We start from the raw sequence: 14,933 nt of genomic DNA, 5'->3' as shown, positions 1-14,933 counted from the left end.
CTGCAGCATACGGGCGCCTGGCAAACCTACTGATAGCGTTCCGATACCTCAGTAAGGATTCGTTTAAGACTCTCTATACCATTTACGTCAGGCCCATACTGGAGTATGCAGCACCAGTTTGGAATCCACACCTAGTCAAGCACATCAAGAAATTAGAGAAAGTGCAAAGGTTTGCAACAAGACTAGTCCCAGAGCTACGGGGATTGTCCTACGAAGAAAGGTTGAGGGAAATCGGCCTGACGACACTGGAGGACAGGAGGGTCAGGGGAGACATGATAACGACATATAAAATAACTGCGCGGAATAGACAAGGTGGACAAAGACGGGATGTTCCAGAGATGGGACACAGACACAAGAGGTCACAATTGGAAGTTGAAGACTCAGATGAATCAAAGGGATGTTAGGAAGTATTTCTTCAGTCATAGAGTAGTCAAGCCGTGGAATAGCCTAGAAAGTGACGTAGTGGAGGCGGGAACCATACATAGTTTTAAGGCGAGGTATGATAAAGCTCATGGAGCAGGGAGAGAGAGGACCTAGTAGCAATCAGTGAAGAGGTGGGGCCAGGAGCTATGAATCGACCCCTGCAACCACAAATAGGTGAGTACAAATAGGCGAGTACACACACACGCGCACACACGCACGCACGCACACACACACACACACGCACACGCACACGCACACGCACACGCACACGCACACGCACACACACACACACACACACACACGCACACGCACACACACACTTATAGTTTCTTTGCAACTAAACTGGAAAAAAGCATTTAGATTGAGGTTACAGAGAGGCTACTTATGTGTAGATGATGTAGCAGGGAGGGCAGGGTGTGAGGCAGGGAGGGAGGGCAGGGGGCAGGGTGTGAGGCAGGGAGGGAGGGCAGGGGGCAGGGTGTGAGGCAGGGAGGGAAGGCAGGGGGCAGGGTGTGAGGCAGGGAGGGAGGGCAGGGGGGGCAGGGTGTGAGGCAGGGCAGGGTGTGAGGCAGGGAGGGAGGGCAGGGGGCAGGGTGTGAGGCAGGGAGGGAGGGCAGGGGGCAGGGAGGGAAGGCAGGGGGCAGGGTGTGAGGCAGGGAGGGAGGGCAGGGGCAGGGAGGGCAGGGGGCAGGGTGTGAGGCAGGGAGGGAGGGCAGGGGGCAGGGTGTGAGGCAGGGAGGGAGGGCAGGGGGCAGGGTGTGAGGCAGGGAGGGCAGGGGGGGACAGGGTGTGAGGCAGGGAGGGGGAGGGCAGGGAGCAGGCTGGGAGGCAGGGAGGGAGGGCAGGGGGCAGGGTGTGAGGCAGGGCAGGGGGCAGGGTGTGAGGCAGGGAGGGAGGGCAGGGGCAGGGTGCGAGGCAGGGAGGGACGGCAGGGGGCAGGGTGTGAGGCTGGGAGGGAGGGCAGGGGGCAGGGTGTGATGCTGGGAGGGAGGGAAGGGGGCAGGGATGTGAGGGCAGGGGGCAGGGTGTGAGGCAGGGAGGGAGGGCAGGGGGCAGGGTGTGAGGCAGGGAGGGAGGGCAGGGGGCAGGGTGTGAGGCAGGGAGGGAAGGCAGGGGGCAGGGTGTGAGGCTGGGAGGGAGGGCAGGGGGAAGGGTCTGAGGGTGGGAGGGAGGGAGGGCAGGGGGGCCAAGGTGTGAGGCTGGGAGGGAGGGAGGGCAGGGGGCCAGGGTGTGAGCCTGGGAGGGAAGGAGGGCAGGGGGCAGGGTGTGAGGCTGGGTGGGAGGGAGGGCAGGGGGTAGGATGTGATGCTTCAGGGGGCAGGGTGTAAAGCTGGGAGGGAGGGCAGGGGGTAGGGTGTGAGGCTGGGAGAGAGGGAGGGCAGGAGGCAGGGTGTGATGCTGGGGGAGAGGGAGGGCAGGGGGCAGGGTGTGAGGCTGGGAGGGAGGGAGAGCAGGGGGTAGGGTGTGATGCTGGGAGGGAGTGAGGGCAGGGGGCAGGGTGTGATGCTGGGAGGGAGGGAGGGCAGGGGGTAGGGTGTGATGCTGGGAGGGAGTGAGGGCAGGGGGCAGGGTGTGATGCGTCAGGGGGCAGGGTGTGAGGCTGGGAGGGAGGGAGGGCTGGGGGCAGGGTGTGATGCTGGGAGGAAGGGAGGGCAGGGGCAGGGTGTGATGCTTCAGGGGGCTGGGTGTGATGCTGGGCGGGAGGGAGGACCGGGGGCTGGGTGTGAGGCTGAGAGGGAGGGAGGGCAGGGGGGGAGGGTGTGATTCTGGGAGGGAGGTAGGGGAGGGTGTGAGGCTGGGAGGGAGGCAGGGAGGGGGGCTGGAAGGCAGGCAGGGAGGGAGGGAGGGTGCCAGGCACGACGACAGGTAGGGAGACAGGCAGGGAGACTGGCAGAGATACAGGCAGGGAGACAGGCAGGGAAACAGATAGGGAAACGGGTATGGAGACTGGCACGGAGACAGGTAGGGAGGCAGGTAGGGAAACTGGAAGGGAGACTGGTAGGGATACAGGTAGGGCGACTGGTAGGGAAACTGGTAGGGAAACTGGCAGGGGTAGAGGTAGATAGATAGGTAGGTAGACAAGTAGGGAGACTGGAAGGGAGACAGGTAGGAAGACAAGTAGGGAGACAGGCAGGGAGGCTGGTAGGGAAACGGGTAGGGAGACTGGTAGGGAGACTGGCAGGTAGACAGGCAGGGAGACAGGCAGGGAGATAGGCAGGGAGACAGGTAGGGAGACAGGCAGGGAGACTGGCAGGGAGACAGGTAATGAGAGTGGTAGGTAGACAGGCAGGGAGATAGGTAGGGAGACAGGTAGGGAAACTGGTAGGGAGACTGGTAGGGAGACATTTTAGGGAGACAGGTAGGGAGACATTTTAGGGAGACTGGTAGGGAGACTGACATGAAGACAGGTAGGGAAACAGGTAGGGAGACTGGCAGGGATACATGTAGGGAGACTGGCAGGGGGAGATGTAGGGAGATAGGTAGACAAGTAGGGAGACGGGTAAGGAGGCTGGTAGCGAGAATGGCAGGAAGACAGGTAGAAAGACTGGCAGGGAGACTGGCAGGGAGACTGGCAGGGAAACTGGCAGGGAGACTGGCAGGGAGACTGGCAGGGAGACTGGCAGGAAAACTGGCAGGGAGACTGGCAGGAAAACTGGCAGGGAGACTGGCAGGAAAACTGGCAGGGAGACTGGCAGGAAAACTGGCAGGGAGACTGGCAGGGAGACTGACAGGGAAACTGGCAGGGAGACTGGCAGGGAGACTGGCAGGAAAACTGGCAGGGAGACTGGCAGGGAGACTGGCAGGTAAAATAACATATTAAGGAAACAAATAATACAATCAAATAAGAATTAACTCACAAACACAAAATCAATTATTTTTTAAGATAAAAGATTAATAATAATAATAATAATAATAATAATAATAATAATAATAATAATAATAATAGTTATAAACGAGTGTGATAAGTGAAGGGGGCACACACTATAATGTGTCACAAGTCTTGATCAACATTCAGCCTCACAAAAGGATTGTAATTAAAGATTTTTAACTATGGAGAAATAAATTGGGTAGTTATTGAGGCTGACACTGCAAACAGGGACTGATTACCTCAAACCTAGAGTCGATGTGTCGAGTCCATCAGTCTTGAGAAAAATTACAGCATATGCTTCGAGTATATTCCAACATGGTATATAGCAATATCCACTGTGGAAATCTGTTGTATTCTGTGAATGGGATAGTCTATCCTGAGAGCTGGTAGTTACCAGGTGATAGTAACTGCAGCTCAGCTGGTAGTTACCAGGTGATAGTAACTGCAGCTCAGCTGGTAGTTACCAGGTGATAGTAACTGCAGCTCAGCTGGTAGTTACCAGGTGATAGTAACTGCAGCTCAGCTGGTAGTTACCAGGTGATAGTAACTGCAGCTCAGCTGGTAGTTACCAGGTGATAGTAACTGCAGCTCAGCTGGTAGTTACCAGGTGATAGTAACTGCAGCTCAGCTGGTAGTTACCAGGTGATAGTAACTGCAGCTCAGCTGGTAGTTACCAGGTGATAGTAACTGCAGCTCAGCTGGTAGTTACCAGGTGATAGTAACTGCAGCTCTGCTGGTAGTTACCAGGTGATAGTAACTGCAGCTCAGCTGGTAGTTACCAGGTGATAGTAACTGCAGCTCAGCTGGTAGTTACCAGGTGATAGTAACTGCAGCTCTGCTGGTAGTTACCAGGTGATAGTAACTGCAGCTCAGCTGGTAGTTACCAGGTGATAGTAACTGCAGCTCAGCTGGTAGTTACCAGGTGATAGTAACTGCAGCTCAGCTGGTAGTTACCAGGTGATAGTAACTGCAGCTCAGCTGGTAGTTACCAGGTGATAGTAACTGCAGCTCTGCTGGTAGTTACCAGGTGATAGTAACTGCAGCTCAGCTGGTAGTTACCAGGTGATAGTAACTGCAGCTCAGCTGGTAGTTACCAGGTGATAGTAACTGCAGCTCTGCTGGTAGTTACCAGGTGATAGTAACTGCAGCTCTGCTGGTAGTTACCAGGTGATAGTAACTGCAGCTCAGCTGGTAGTTACCAGGTGATAGTAACTGCAGCTCAGCTGGTAGTTACCAGGTGATAGTAACTGCAGCTCTGCTGGTAGTTACCAGGTGATAGTAACTGCAGCTCTGCTGGTAGTTACCAGGTGATAGTAACTGCAGCTCAGCTGGTAGTTACCAGGTGATAGTAACTGCAGCTCAGCTGGTAGTTACCAGGTGATAGTAACTGCAGCTCAGCTGGTAGTTACCAGGTGATAGTAACTGCAGCTCAGCTGGTAGTTACCAGGTGATAGTAACTGCAGCTCAGCTGGTAGTTACCAGGTGATAGTAACTGCAGCTCAGCTGGTAGTTACCAGGTGATAGTAACTGCAGCTCAGCTGGTAGTTACCAGGTGATAGTAACTGCAGCTCTGCTGGTAGTTACCAGGTGATAGTAACTGCAGCTCTGCTGGTAGTTACCAGGTGATAGTAACTGCAGCTCAGCTGGTAGTTACCAGGTGATAGTAACTGCAGCTCAGCTGGTAGTTACCAGGTGATAGTAACTGCAGCTCAGCTGGTAGTTACCAGGTGATAGTAACTGCAGCTCAGCTGGTAGTTACCAGGTGATAGTAACTGCAGCTCAGCTGGTAGTTACCAGGTGATAGTAACTGCAGCTCAGCTGGTAGTTACCAGGTGATAGTAACTGCAGCTCAGCTGGTAGTTACCAGGTGATAGTAACTGCAGCTCAGCTGGTAGTTACCAGGTGATAGTAACTGCAGCTCAGCTGGTAGTTACCAGGTGATAGTAACTGCAGCTCAGCTGGTAGTTACCAGGTGATAGTAACTGCAGCTCAGCTGGTAGTTACCAGGTGATAGTAACTGCAGCTCTGCTGGTAGTTACCAGGTGATAGTAACTGCAGCTCAGCTGGTAGTTACCAGGTGATAGTAACTGCAGCTCAGCTGGTAGTTACCAGGTGATAGTAACTGCAGCTCTGCTGGTAGTTACCAGGTGATAGTAACTGCAGCTCTGCTGGTAGTTACCAGGTGATAGTAACTGCAGCTCTGCTGGTAGTTACCAGGTGATAGTAACTGCAGCTCTGCTGGTAGTTACCAGGTGATAGTAACTGCAGCTCTGCTGGTAGTTACCAGGTGATAGTAACTGCAGCTCAGCTGGTAGTTACCAGGTGATAGTAACTGCAGCTCAGCTGGTAGTTACCAGGTGATAGTAACTGCAGCTCTGCTGGTAGTTACCAGGTGATAGTAACTGCAGCTCTGCTGGTAGTTACCAGGTGATAGTAACTGCAGCTCTGCTGGTAGTTACCAGGTGATAGTAACTGCAGCTCTGCTGGTAGTTACCAGGTGATAGTAACTGCAGCTCAGCTGGTAGTTACCAGGTGATAGTAACTGCAGCTCAGCTGGTAGTTACCAGGTGATAGTAACTGCAGCTCAGCTGGTAGTTACCAGGTGATAGTAACTGCAGCTCAGCTGGTAGTTACCAGGTGATAGTAACTGCAGCTCAGCTGGTAGTTACCAGGTGATAGTAACTGCAGCTCAGCTGGTAGTTACCAGGTGATAGTAACTGCAGCTCTGCTGGTAGTTACCAGGTGATAGTAACTGCAGCTCAGCTGGTAGTTACCAGGTGATAGTAACTGCAGCTCTGCTGGTAGTTACCAGGTGATAGTAACTGCAGCTCTGCTGGTAGTTACCAGGTGATAGTAACTGCAGCTCAGCTGGTAGTTACCAGGTGATAGTAACTGCAGCTCAGCTGGTAGTTACCAGGTGATAGTAACTGCAGCTCAGCTGGTAGTTACCAGGTGATAGTAACTGCAGCTCAGCTGGTAGTTACCAGGTGATAGTAACTGCAGCTCTGCTGGTAGTTACCAGGTGATAGTAACTGCAGCTCTGCTGGTAGTTACCAGGTGATAGTAACTGCAGCTCTGCTGGTAGTTACCAGGTGATAGTAACTGCAGCTCTGCTGGTAGTTACCAGGTGATAGTAACTGCAGCTCTGCTGGTAGTTACCAGGTGATAGTAACTGCAGCTCTGCTGGTAGTTACCAGGTGATAGTAACTGCAGCTCTGCTGGTAGTTACCAGGTGATAGTAACTGCAGCTCTGCTGGTAGTTACCAGGTGATAGTAACTGCAGCTCTGCTGGTAGTTACCAGGTGATAGTAACTGCAGCTCAGCTGGTAGTTACCAGGTGATAGTAACTGCAGCTCAGCTGGTAGTTACCAGGTGATAGTAACTGCAGCTCAGCTGGTAGTTACCAGGTGATAGTAACTGCAGCTCAGCTGGTAGTTACCAGGTGATAGTAACTGCAGCTCTGGTAGCTGGTAGTTACCAGGTGATAGTAACTGCAGCTCTGCTGGTAGTTACCAGGTGATAGTAACTGCAGCTCTGCTGGTAGTTACCAGGTGATAGTAACTGCAGCTCAGCTGGTAGTTACCAGGTGATAGTAACTGCAGCTCTAGCTGGTAGTTACCAGGTGATAGTAACTGCAGCTCAGCTGGTAGTTACCAGGTGATAGTAACTGCAGCTCAGCTGGTAGTTACCAGGTGATAGTAACTGCAGCTCAGCTGGTAGTTACCAGGTGATAGTAACTGCAGCTCAGCTGGTAGTTACCAGGTGATAGTAACTGCAGCTCAGCTGGTAGTTACTATCACCTGGTAACTACCAGCTGAGCTGCACTTACTATCACCTGCTAACTACCAGCTGAGCTGCAGTTACTATCACCTGGTAACTGCAGCTCAGCTGGTAGTTACCAGGTGATAGTAACTGCAGCTCAGCTGGTAGTTACCAGGTGATAGTAACTGCAGCTCAGCTGGTGATAGTAACTGCAGATCTCTGGCCGAAGGAGTCTCGGCCAGAGATCAGTGTTTGTGTATATTTCGCCTGCTCTTGCGAATTTCTTGCATTGTTAAAATCTCTAGTAAGGCTGATGCATGCAGGGGATGAAATGAAAAGTTGTAAGCCTTCTCCCTGAAAGCTGGCTGCCTTGGATCAACGTCTAGCATTGTGCTAGGTGCCAAGGTATTGTCCATTGTGGTGAGAATGGTATAGCACTGCGTACCTTGTTCCAAGGTTCGTAGGTTCGAGTCTCCTTCGGCCATAGATCAGTGTTTGTGTATATTTCGCCTGCTCTTGCGAATTCCTCGGTGGGAGACGGCCGACTTGTTAAAATATATATATATATATATATATATATATATATATATATATATATATATATATATATATATATAAACACTGAAGACGGGACACCACGAGTATAACATTGGGTATATACAATGGGTAATCTACACACACACCTAGTAGCGACCAGTGAAGAGGTGGAGTCAGGAGCTATGAATCAACCCCTGTAATCACAATTAGGTGAGTACAGTTAGGTGAGTACACACACACACACACACACACACACACACACACACACACATAGGAGAAGAGTGGTGGAGCACCTAGAAAGGAATGAGCTTAACGACAGCCAGCATGGTTTTAGGGACGGAAAATCCTGTGTCACAAACCTACTAGAGTTCTATGACAGGGTGACAGCAGTAAGACTAGAGAGAGGGGTCGGTAGATTGCGTTTTCTTGGACTATAAGAAGGCTTTTGACACAGTTCCATACAAGAGATTAGTGCAAAAGCTGGAGGACAAGGCAGGGATAACAGGGAAGGCACTTCAATGGATCAGGGAATACCTGTCAGGAAGACAACAGCGAGTCAGAGGTGTCAGAGTGGGCGCCTGTGACAAGCGGGGTTCCACATGGGTCAGTCCTAGGACCAGTGCTGTGAGCGACATAACGGAAGGAATAGACTCAGAATTGTCCCTGTTTGCAGATGTGAAATTGATGAGAAGAATTCAATCGGACGAGGACCAGGCAAAACTACAAAGGGATCTGGACAGGCTGCAGGTCTGGTCCAACAACTGGCCCCTGTTCAACCCCACCAAGTGCAAAGTCATGAAGATTGGGGAAGGGCAAAGAAGACCGCAGACGGAGTACAGTCTAGGGGGCCAGAGACTACAAACCTCACTCAAGGAAATTGATCTTGGTGTGAGTATAACACCAGGCACATCTCCTAAGGCGCAAATCAACCAAATAACTGCTGCAGCATATGGGCGCCTAACAAACCTAAGAACAGCATTCTGACATCTCAATAAGGAATCGTTCAGGATCCTGTACACCGTGTACGTTAGGCCCATATTGGAGTATGCAGCACCAGTTTGGAACCCACACCTAGCCACGCACATAAGGAAACTAGCTAAGGGGTATGTCCTACGAGGAGAGGTTAACGGAAATCGACCTGACGACACTGGAAGACAGGAGAGTTTGGGGGGATATGATAACGACATATAAAATACTGAGAGGAACCGACAAGGGGGACAGAGACAGGATGTTCCAGAGATGGGACACAGCACTCAGGGGTCACATTTGGAAGTTAAAGACTCGGTTAAATCACAGGGATGTTAGGAAGTATTTCTTCAGCCACAAAGTTGTCAGGAATGGAATAGTCTGGGAAATGATGTAGTGGAGGTAGGATCCATACATAGTTTGAAGAAGAGGTATGATAAAGCTCATGGAGCAGGAAGAGTGACCTAGTAACGACCAGTGAAGAGGCTGGGCCAGAAACTGTGAATCGACACCCGCAACCACAACTAGGCGAGTACACATACACAGACACATACACAGACACGCACACACTCACACACAGACACACACACACAGACACACACACAGACACACACACACACACACACACACACACACACACGCACACACACAGACACGCACGCACACACACACACACACACACACACACACACACACACACACACACACACACACACACACACACACACACACACACACACACACACACACACACACACACACACACACACACACACACACACACACACACACACACACACAAGGTTTGATCTTGAAAAAGTGAAGCTGCAACTCCGTGAAAGATGACAGAGGTGAGAGGAAAGTTAACCTGTCAAGTACTGTGAGCGAGACGTCAAGCAAAAGTCATAAAGACGTCAGGCGAAAGTTGCGACTTTCTGCCTCAGTAATCTCACTAATAGCACAGCAGCTAGACATTGCAGCTACTGCTTAAAAAGACCAACAGACTCTCCTCTCTCAGAGATTGGTGCAATCAGGCTTGATGTTGCAAGAAAATATAGTGGAAAAAATGAATTTGTCCCTGGCAGAGGCAAACGATGAGGCCTTAAGACTCACGTCGTGTCGCTGGAAAAGTAATCATCCCCAACAAGACTGAATGAGACCTGCAAAAGAAACTTGCTTTTCTCAGTTTATCATCATGGAGGAAGATCGTCTTGGAGGTGGGTGGAGGAGGACCGTCTTGGAGGTGGGTGGAGGAGGACCGTCTTGGAGGTGGGTGGAGGAGGACCGTCTTGGAGGTGGGTGGATGAGGACCGTCTTGGAGGTGGGTGGAGGAGAACCGTCTTGGAGGGGGGTGGAGGAGGACCGTCTTGGAGGTGGGTGGAGGAGGACCGTCTTGGAGGTGGGTGGAGGAGGACCGTCTTGGAGGTGGGTGGAGGAGGACCGTCTAGTAGCAGGGTGGAGGAGACCGTGGAGGAGAACCGTCTTGGAGGGGGGTGGAGGAGGACCGTCTTGGAGGTGGGTGGAGGAGAACCGTCTTGGAGGGGGGTGGAGGAGGACCGTCTTGGAGGTGGGTGGAGGAGGACCGTCTTGGAGGGGGGTGGAGGAGGACCGTCTTGGAGGTGGGTGGAGGAGGACCGTCTTGGAGGTGGGTGGAGGAGGACCGTCTTGGAGGTGGGTGGAGGAGAACCGTCTTGGAGGGGGGTGGAGGAGGACCGTCTTGGAGGTGGGTGGAGGAGGACCGTCTTGGAGGTGGGTGGAGGAGGACCGTCTTGGAGGTGGGTGGAGGAGGACCGTCTTGGAGGTGGGTGGAGGAGGACCGTCTTGGAGGGGGGTGGATGGACCATCTTGGAAGACTCTGGACCGTCTTGGTGGGGGGTGGAAGAGGACAGTCTTGGAGGTGGGTGGAGGAGGACCGTCTTGGAGGTGGGTGGAGGAGGACCGTCTTGGAGGGGGTGGAGGAGGACCGTCTTGGAGGTGGGTGGAGGAGGACCGTCTTGGAGGTGGGTGGAGGAGGACCGTCTTGGAGGTGGGTGGAGGAGGACCGTCTTGGAGGTGGGTGGAGGAGGACCGTCTTGGAGGTGGGTGGAGGAGGACCGTCTTGGAGGTGGTGGAGGAGGACCGTCTTGGAGGTGGGTGGAGGAGGACCGTCTTGGAGGGGGGTGGAGGAGGACCGTCTTGGAGGTGGATGGACCATCTTGGAAGACTCTGGACCGTCTTGGAGGTGGGTGGAGGAGGACCGTCTTGGAGGTGGTGGAGGAGGACCGTCTTGGAGGTGGTGGAGGAGGACCGTCTTGGAGGTGGGTGGAGGAGGACCGTCTTGGAGGGGGGTGGAGGAGGACCGTCTTGGAGGTGGATGGACCATCTTGGAAGACTCTGGACCGTCTTGGAGGGGGGTGGAGGAGGACCGTCTTGGAGGTGGGTGGAGGAGGACCGTCTTGGAGGTGGGTGGAGGAGGACCGTCTTGGAGGTGGGTGGAGGAGGACCGTCTTGGAGGTGGAGGGGGGTGGAGGAGGACCGTCTTGGAGGTGGGTGGAGGAGGACCGTCTTGGAGGTGGTGGAGGAGGACCGTCTTGTAGGTGGGTGGAGGAGGACCGTCTTGGAGGGGGGTGGAGGAGGACCGTCTTGGACCGTCTTGGGGGGGTGGAGGAGGACCGTCTTGGAGGTGGTGGAGGAGGACCGTCTTGGAGGTGGGTGGAGGAGGACCGTCTTGGAGGTGGGTGGAGGAGGACCGTCTTGGAGGGGGGTGGAGGAGGACCGTCTTGGAGGTGGTGGAGGAGGACCGTCTTGGAGGTGGGTGGAGGAGGACCGTCTTGGAGGTGGGTGGAGGAGGACCGTCTTGGAGGGGGGTGGAGGAGGACCGTCTTGGAGGTGGTGGAGGAGGACCGTCTTGGAGGTGGGTGGAGGAGGACCGTCTTGGAGGGGGGTGGAGGAGGACCGTCTTGGAGGTGGATGGACCATCTTGGAAGACTCTGGACCGTCTTGAGGGGCTGGTGGACTGTTATGGAGAGAGGGATGTGCTGAACCTGGGAACTAGACTTACACAAGACCACAACACATGTAGTAACATCAAGGATACTGCTGTCTCTAGAATAATATACAAAGCTCAGTATACTCTGTATACTCGAAGATACATGTTCACTATACGTATATATACTGCATATGTTACACACACACACGACTAGCAACTGAAATTCGACCAGTGTAACCACATATTGGTGAGTAGCCGAGTACTTACGTACGTACACACACACACACACACACACACACACACACACACACACACACACACACACACACACACACACGGGTGTGTGTACTCTCTATTGTGATAGGTTTGGTTCACACGGATGCGAGACATTTTAAGTGAAGAGCTAAACCCTTTTGGGTTACACAGCGCATGGAGTGATAGAGGATCGATCCTCCGTATGTTAAATGACAAAATAAACACTGTCATTCACTATACACCAGCTGTAATAATTACTATAATTAATAATCTCACTGAACAGGAAGGGGGGAGTGGGGTTCGAACCATGGCAAGTTCTTGAAGTGGCAAAGGTCATTGCGTTGTCCACTAACATTGTAATCTAAGAAGATTCATACAACCTGCTGTGTTTCTATACACTGGGAAGGTTAGTATGGGCCTCGCTGTGACCACAAATACAGGATCTTACAGACAAAAATGCTCTTTTACACTCTTCCTTACACCTAAGTCTCTAAATCCTTAAGTTATCATCTTCCTGTCACGAATTTATTTAATTCTAAAATTCCAAACTCTAGCTCTAACTCCAGTCCCTTTCAAGTCATTGTAAACGGATTTGAAGGGACCTGAGGCAGAGCTTGACACAGCCAGCCAGGATGATATGAGATTCTTTTGTAACCTTTGCCACCATACCCACCCTCCTGCCTGATGTGCAGGACCGTACATAGTTGTAGTGAGAGTGGTGACCCACGCTACCCTTCCTCCTCCCTAGTGTATACTTTATTATCGTTATTAAGGTAAGAGTTAAACCTGAAAGGGTCATTAGTGTATGCTTAGTTGTGGTGAACCATGATTAACCTTTCTACTGTAGAGTGTTGCTTCACTTCCTGGAACAGCAACAGTAAGAAGCATTTAACGAACGTGTTTGTTTCTCTAGTAGACGACTCTGTCAGCTTGTGCTTGTTTCTCTTATAAACAACTATGTCAGCTTTGTTTCTCTTACAGACGACTGTGTCAACTTGTGTTTGTTTCTCTTACAGACGACCATGTCAGCGGTGGTGTTCAGTTCTGGGGAGCAGCACATCCTGGCGGCTGCAGCGGTGGTGTGCGGGGTGATGGCGGCGTTGCTGGTGGCCGCCACGGTACTCTACTTCCTCAGGAGACATGCAAAGTCTAAGGCCAAGCTTCAGGGACTCACAGCTCACGACACCGAAGCTTCCAAGGACTATCAGGTAACCTGTTCCTGCTCTCTCTCGTTCTCTTTCTCCCTCCACTAGGTAAGCTTCATACCTAATTAGGCCTTCAGGTAAGGGCCTCACCTAATTAGACATCAGGTAAGGCCCTCACTTAATGAGACATCAGGTAAGGTACTTACTTAAATGAAGGATTTGTCAATTAAGATCTTAATAAGCGAGAAGCCTGTGAAGAGTAGATGGTAAGACCGGAACCAGGCGGAAACCCTCCTCAATTACCAGGCTCATCACAAAGAACCCTGAGCTAACTGGCCCCGAACACCTTTAAGGATCACCATTAGGCGAAGGTAACAGGCGCAGCTGAGGTGCTGGGGTAATTGAGGTAAACACCTGGGAATCAGTAGGTACCTTTACCAACCATTTGTATGCACATATTACCATCAATGATCAGCCAGAAGAAACACATTACCAACAATCAGCCAGCAGACACACACAATCACCCAGCAGACACATTGCCAACAGTCAGCAGACACATCAACAATCAGCCAGCAGACACACACATTACCAATAATTACCCAGCAGATACACACATTACCAACAATCAACCAGGAGACACACACATTACCAACAATCAACCAGCAGACACACACATTACCAACAATCAACCAGCAGACGCACACATTACCAACAATCAACCAGCAGACACACACATTACCAACAATCAACCAGCAGACACAATTACCATCAACCAGCAGACACACACATTACCAACAATCACCCAGCAGACACAATTACCAACAATCAACCAGCAGACACACACATTACCAACAATCAACCAGCAGACACACACATTACCAACAATCAACCAGCAGACACACACATTACCAACAATCAACCAGCAGACACACACATTACCAACAATCAACCAGCAGACACGCACATTACCAACAATCAACCAGCAGACACGCACATTACCAACAATTACCCAGCAGATACACACATTACCAACAATCAACCAGGAGACACACACATTACCAACAGTCAACCAGCAGACACACACATTACCAACAATCAACCAGCAGACACACACATTACCAACTATCAACCAGCAGACACACACATTACCAACTATCAACCAGCAGACACACACATTACCAACAATCAACCAGCAGACACACACATTACCAACAATCAACCAGCAGACACACACATTACCAACAATCAACCAGCAGACACGCACATTACCAACAATCAGCCAGCAGACACACACATTACCAATAATCAACCAGCAGACACATACATTACCAACAATCACCCAGCAGACACAATTACCATCAACCAGCAGACACACACATTACCAACAATCACCCAGCATACACAATTACCAACAATCAACCAGCAGACACACACATTACCAACAATCAACCAGCAGACACACACATTACCAACAATCAACCAGCAGACACACATTACCAACAATCAACCAGCAGACACACACATTACCAACAATCAACCAGCAGACACACACATTACCAAAAATCAACCAGCAGACACACACATTACCAAAAATCAACCAGCAGACACACACATTACCAAAAATCAACCAGCAGACACACACATTACCAAAAATCAACCAGCAGACACATTACCAACAATCAACCAGCAGACACACACATTACCAACAATCAACCAGCAGACACGCACATTACCAACAATCAGGTAGCAGACACACACATTACCAACAATCAACCAGCAGACACACATTACCAGCAATCAACCAGCAGACACACACATTACCAGCAATCAACCAGCAGACACACACATTACCAGCAATCAACCAGCAGACACGCACATTACCAACAATCAGCCAGCAGACACACACAATCAGCAGGCACATTAACTAGAAACAATCAGTTTGAGAACTTGTAAGAGTGATTGCTGGTCTTAGAGTTGACGTGAGGTTGTTGACGGTCCTCGCTCTGCC

General features: G+C 51.4%; 1 protein-coding gene across 5 annotated transcripts in view; it reads left to right on the top strand.

Moving 5' to 3' along the window:
* IA-2 (tyrosine phosphatase IA-2) overlaps positions 1–14,933 on the top strand; it is a 772,548-nt gene that overhangs the window by 672,592 nt on the left and 85,023 nt on the right. For all 5 annotated transcript variants that reach the window (XM_070091865.1, XM_070091863.1, XM_070091866.1 and 2 more), the window contains exon 20: positions 12,797–12,988. In XM_070091865.1, coding sequence (XP_069947966.1) covers positions 12,797–12,988 — 192 coding nt within the window. The remainder of the gene's footprint in view (positions 1–12,796; positions 12,989–14,933) is intronic.

This window comes from Cherax quadricarinatus, chromosome 37 (assembly GCF_038502225.1).
Source record: "Cherax quadricarinatus isolate ZL_2023a chromosome 37, ASM3850222v1, whole genome shotgun sequence".
Taxonomy (NCBI): domain Eukaryota; kingdom Metazoa; phylum Arthropoda; class Malacostraca; order Decapoda; family Parastacidae; genus Cherax; species Cherax quadricarinatus.
This window is presented reverse-complemented; position numbering and strand designations above follow the sequence as displayed.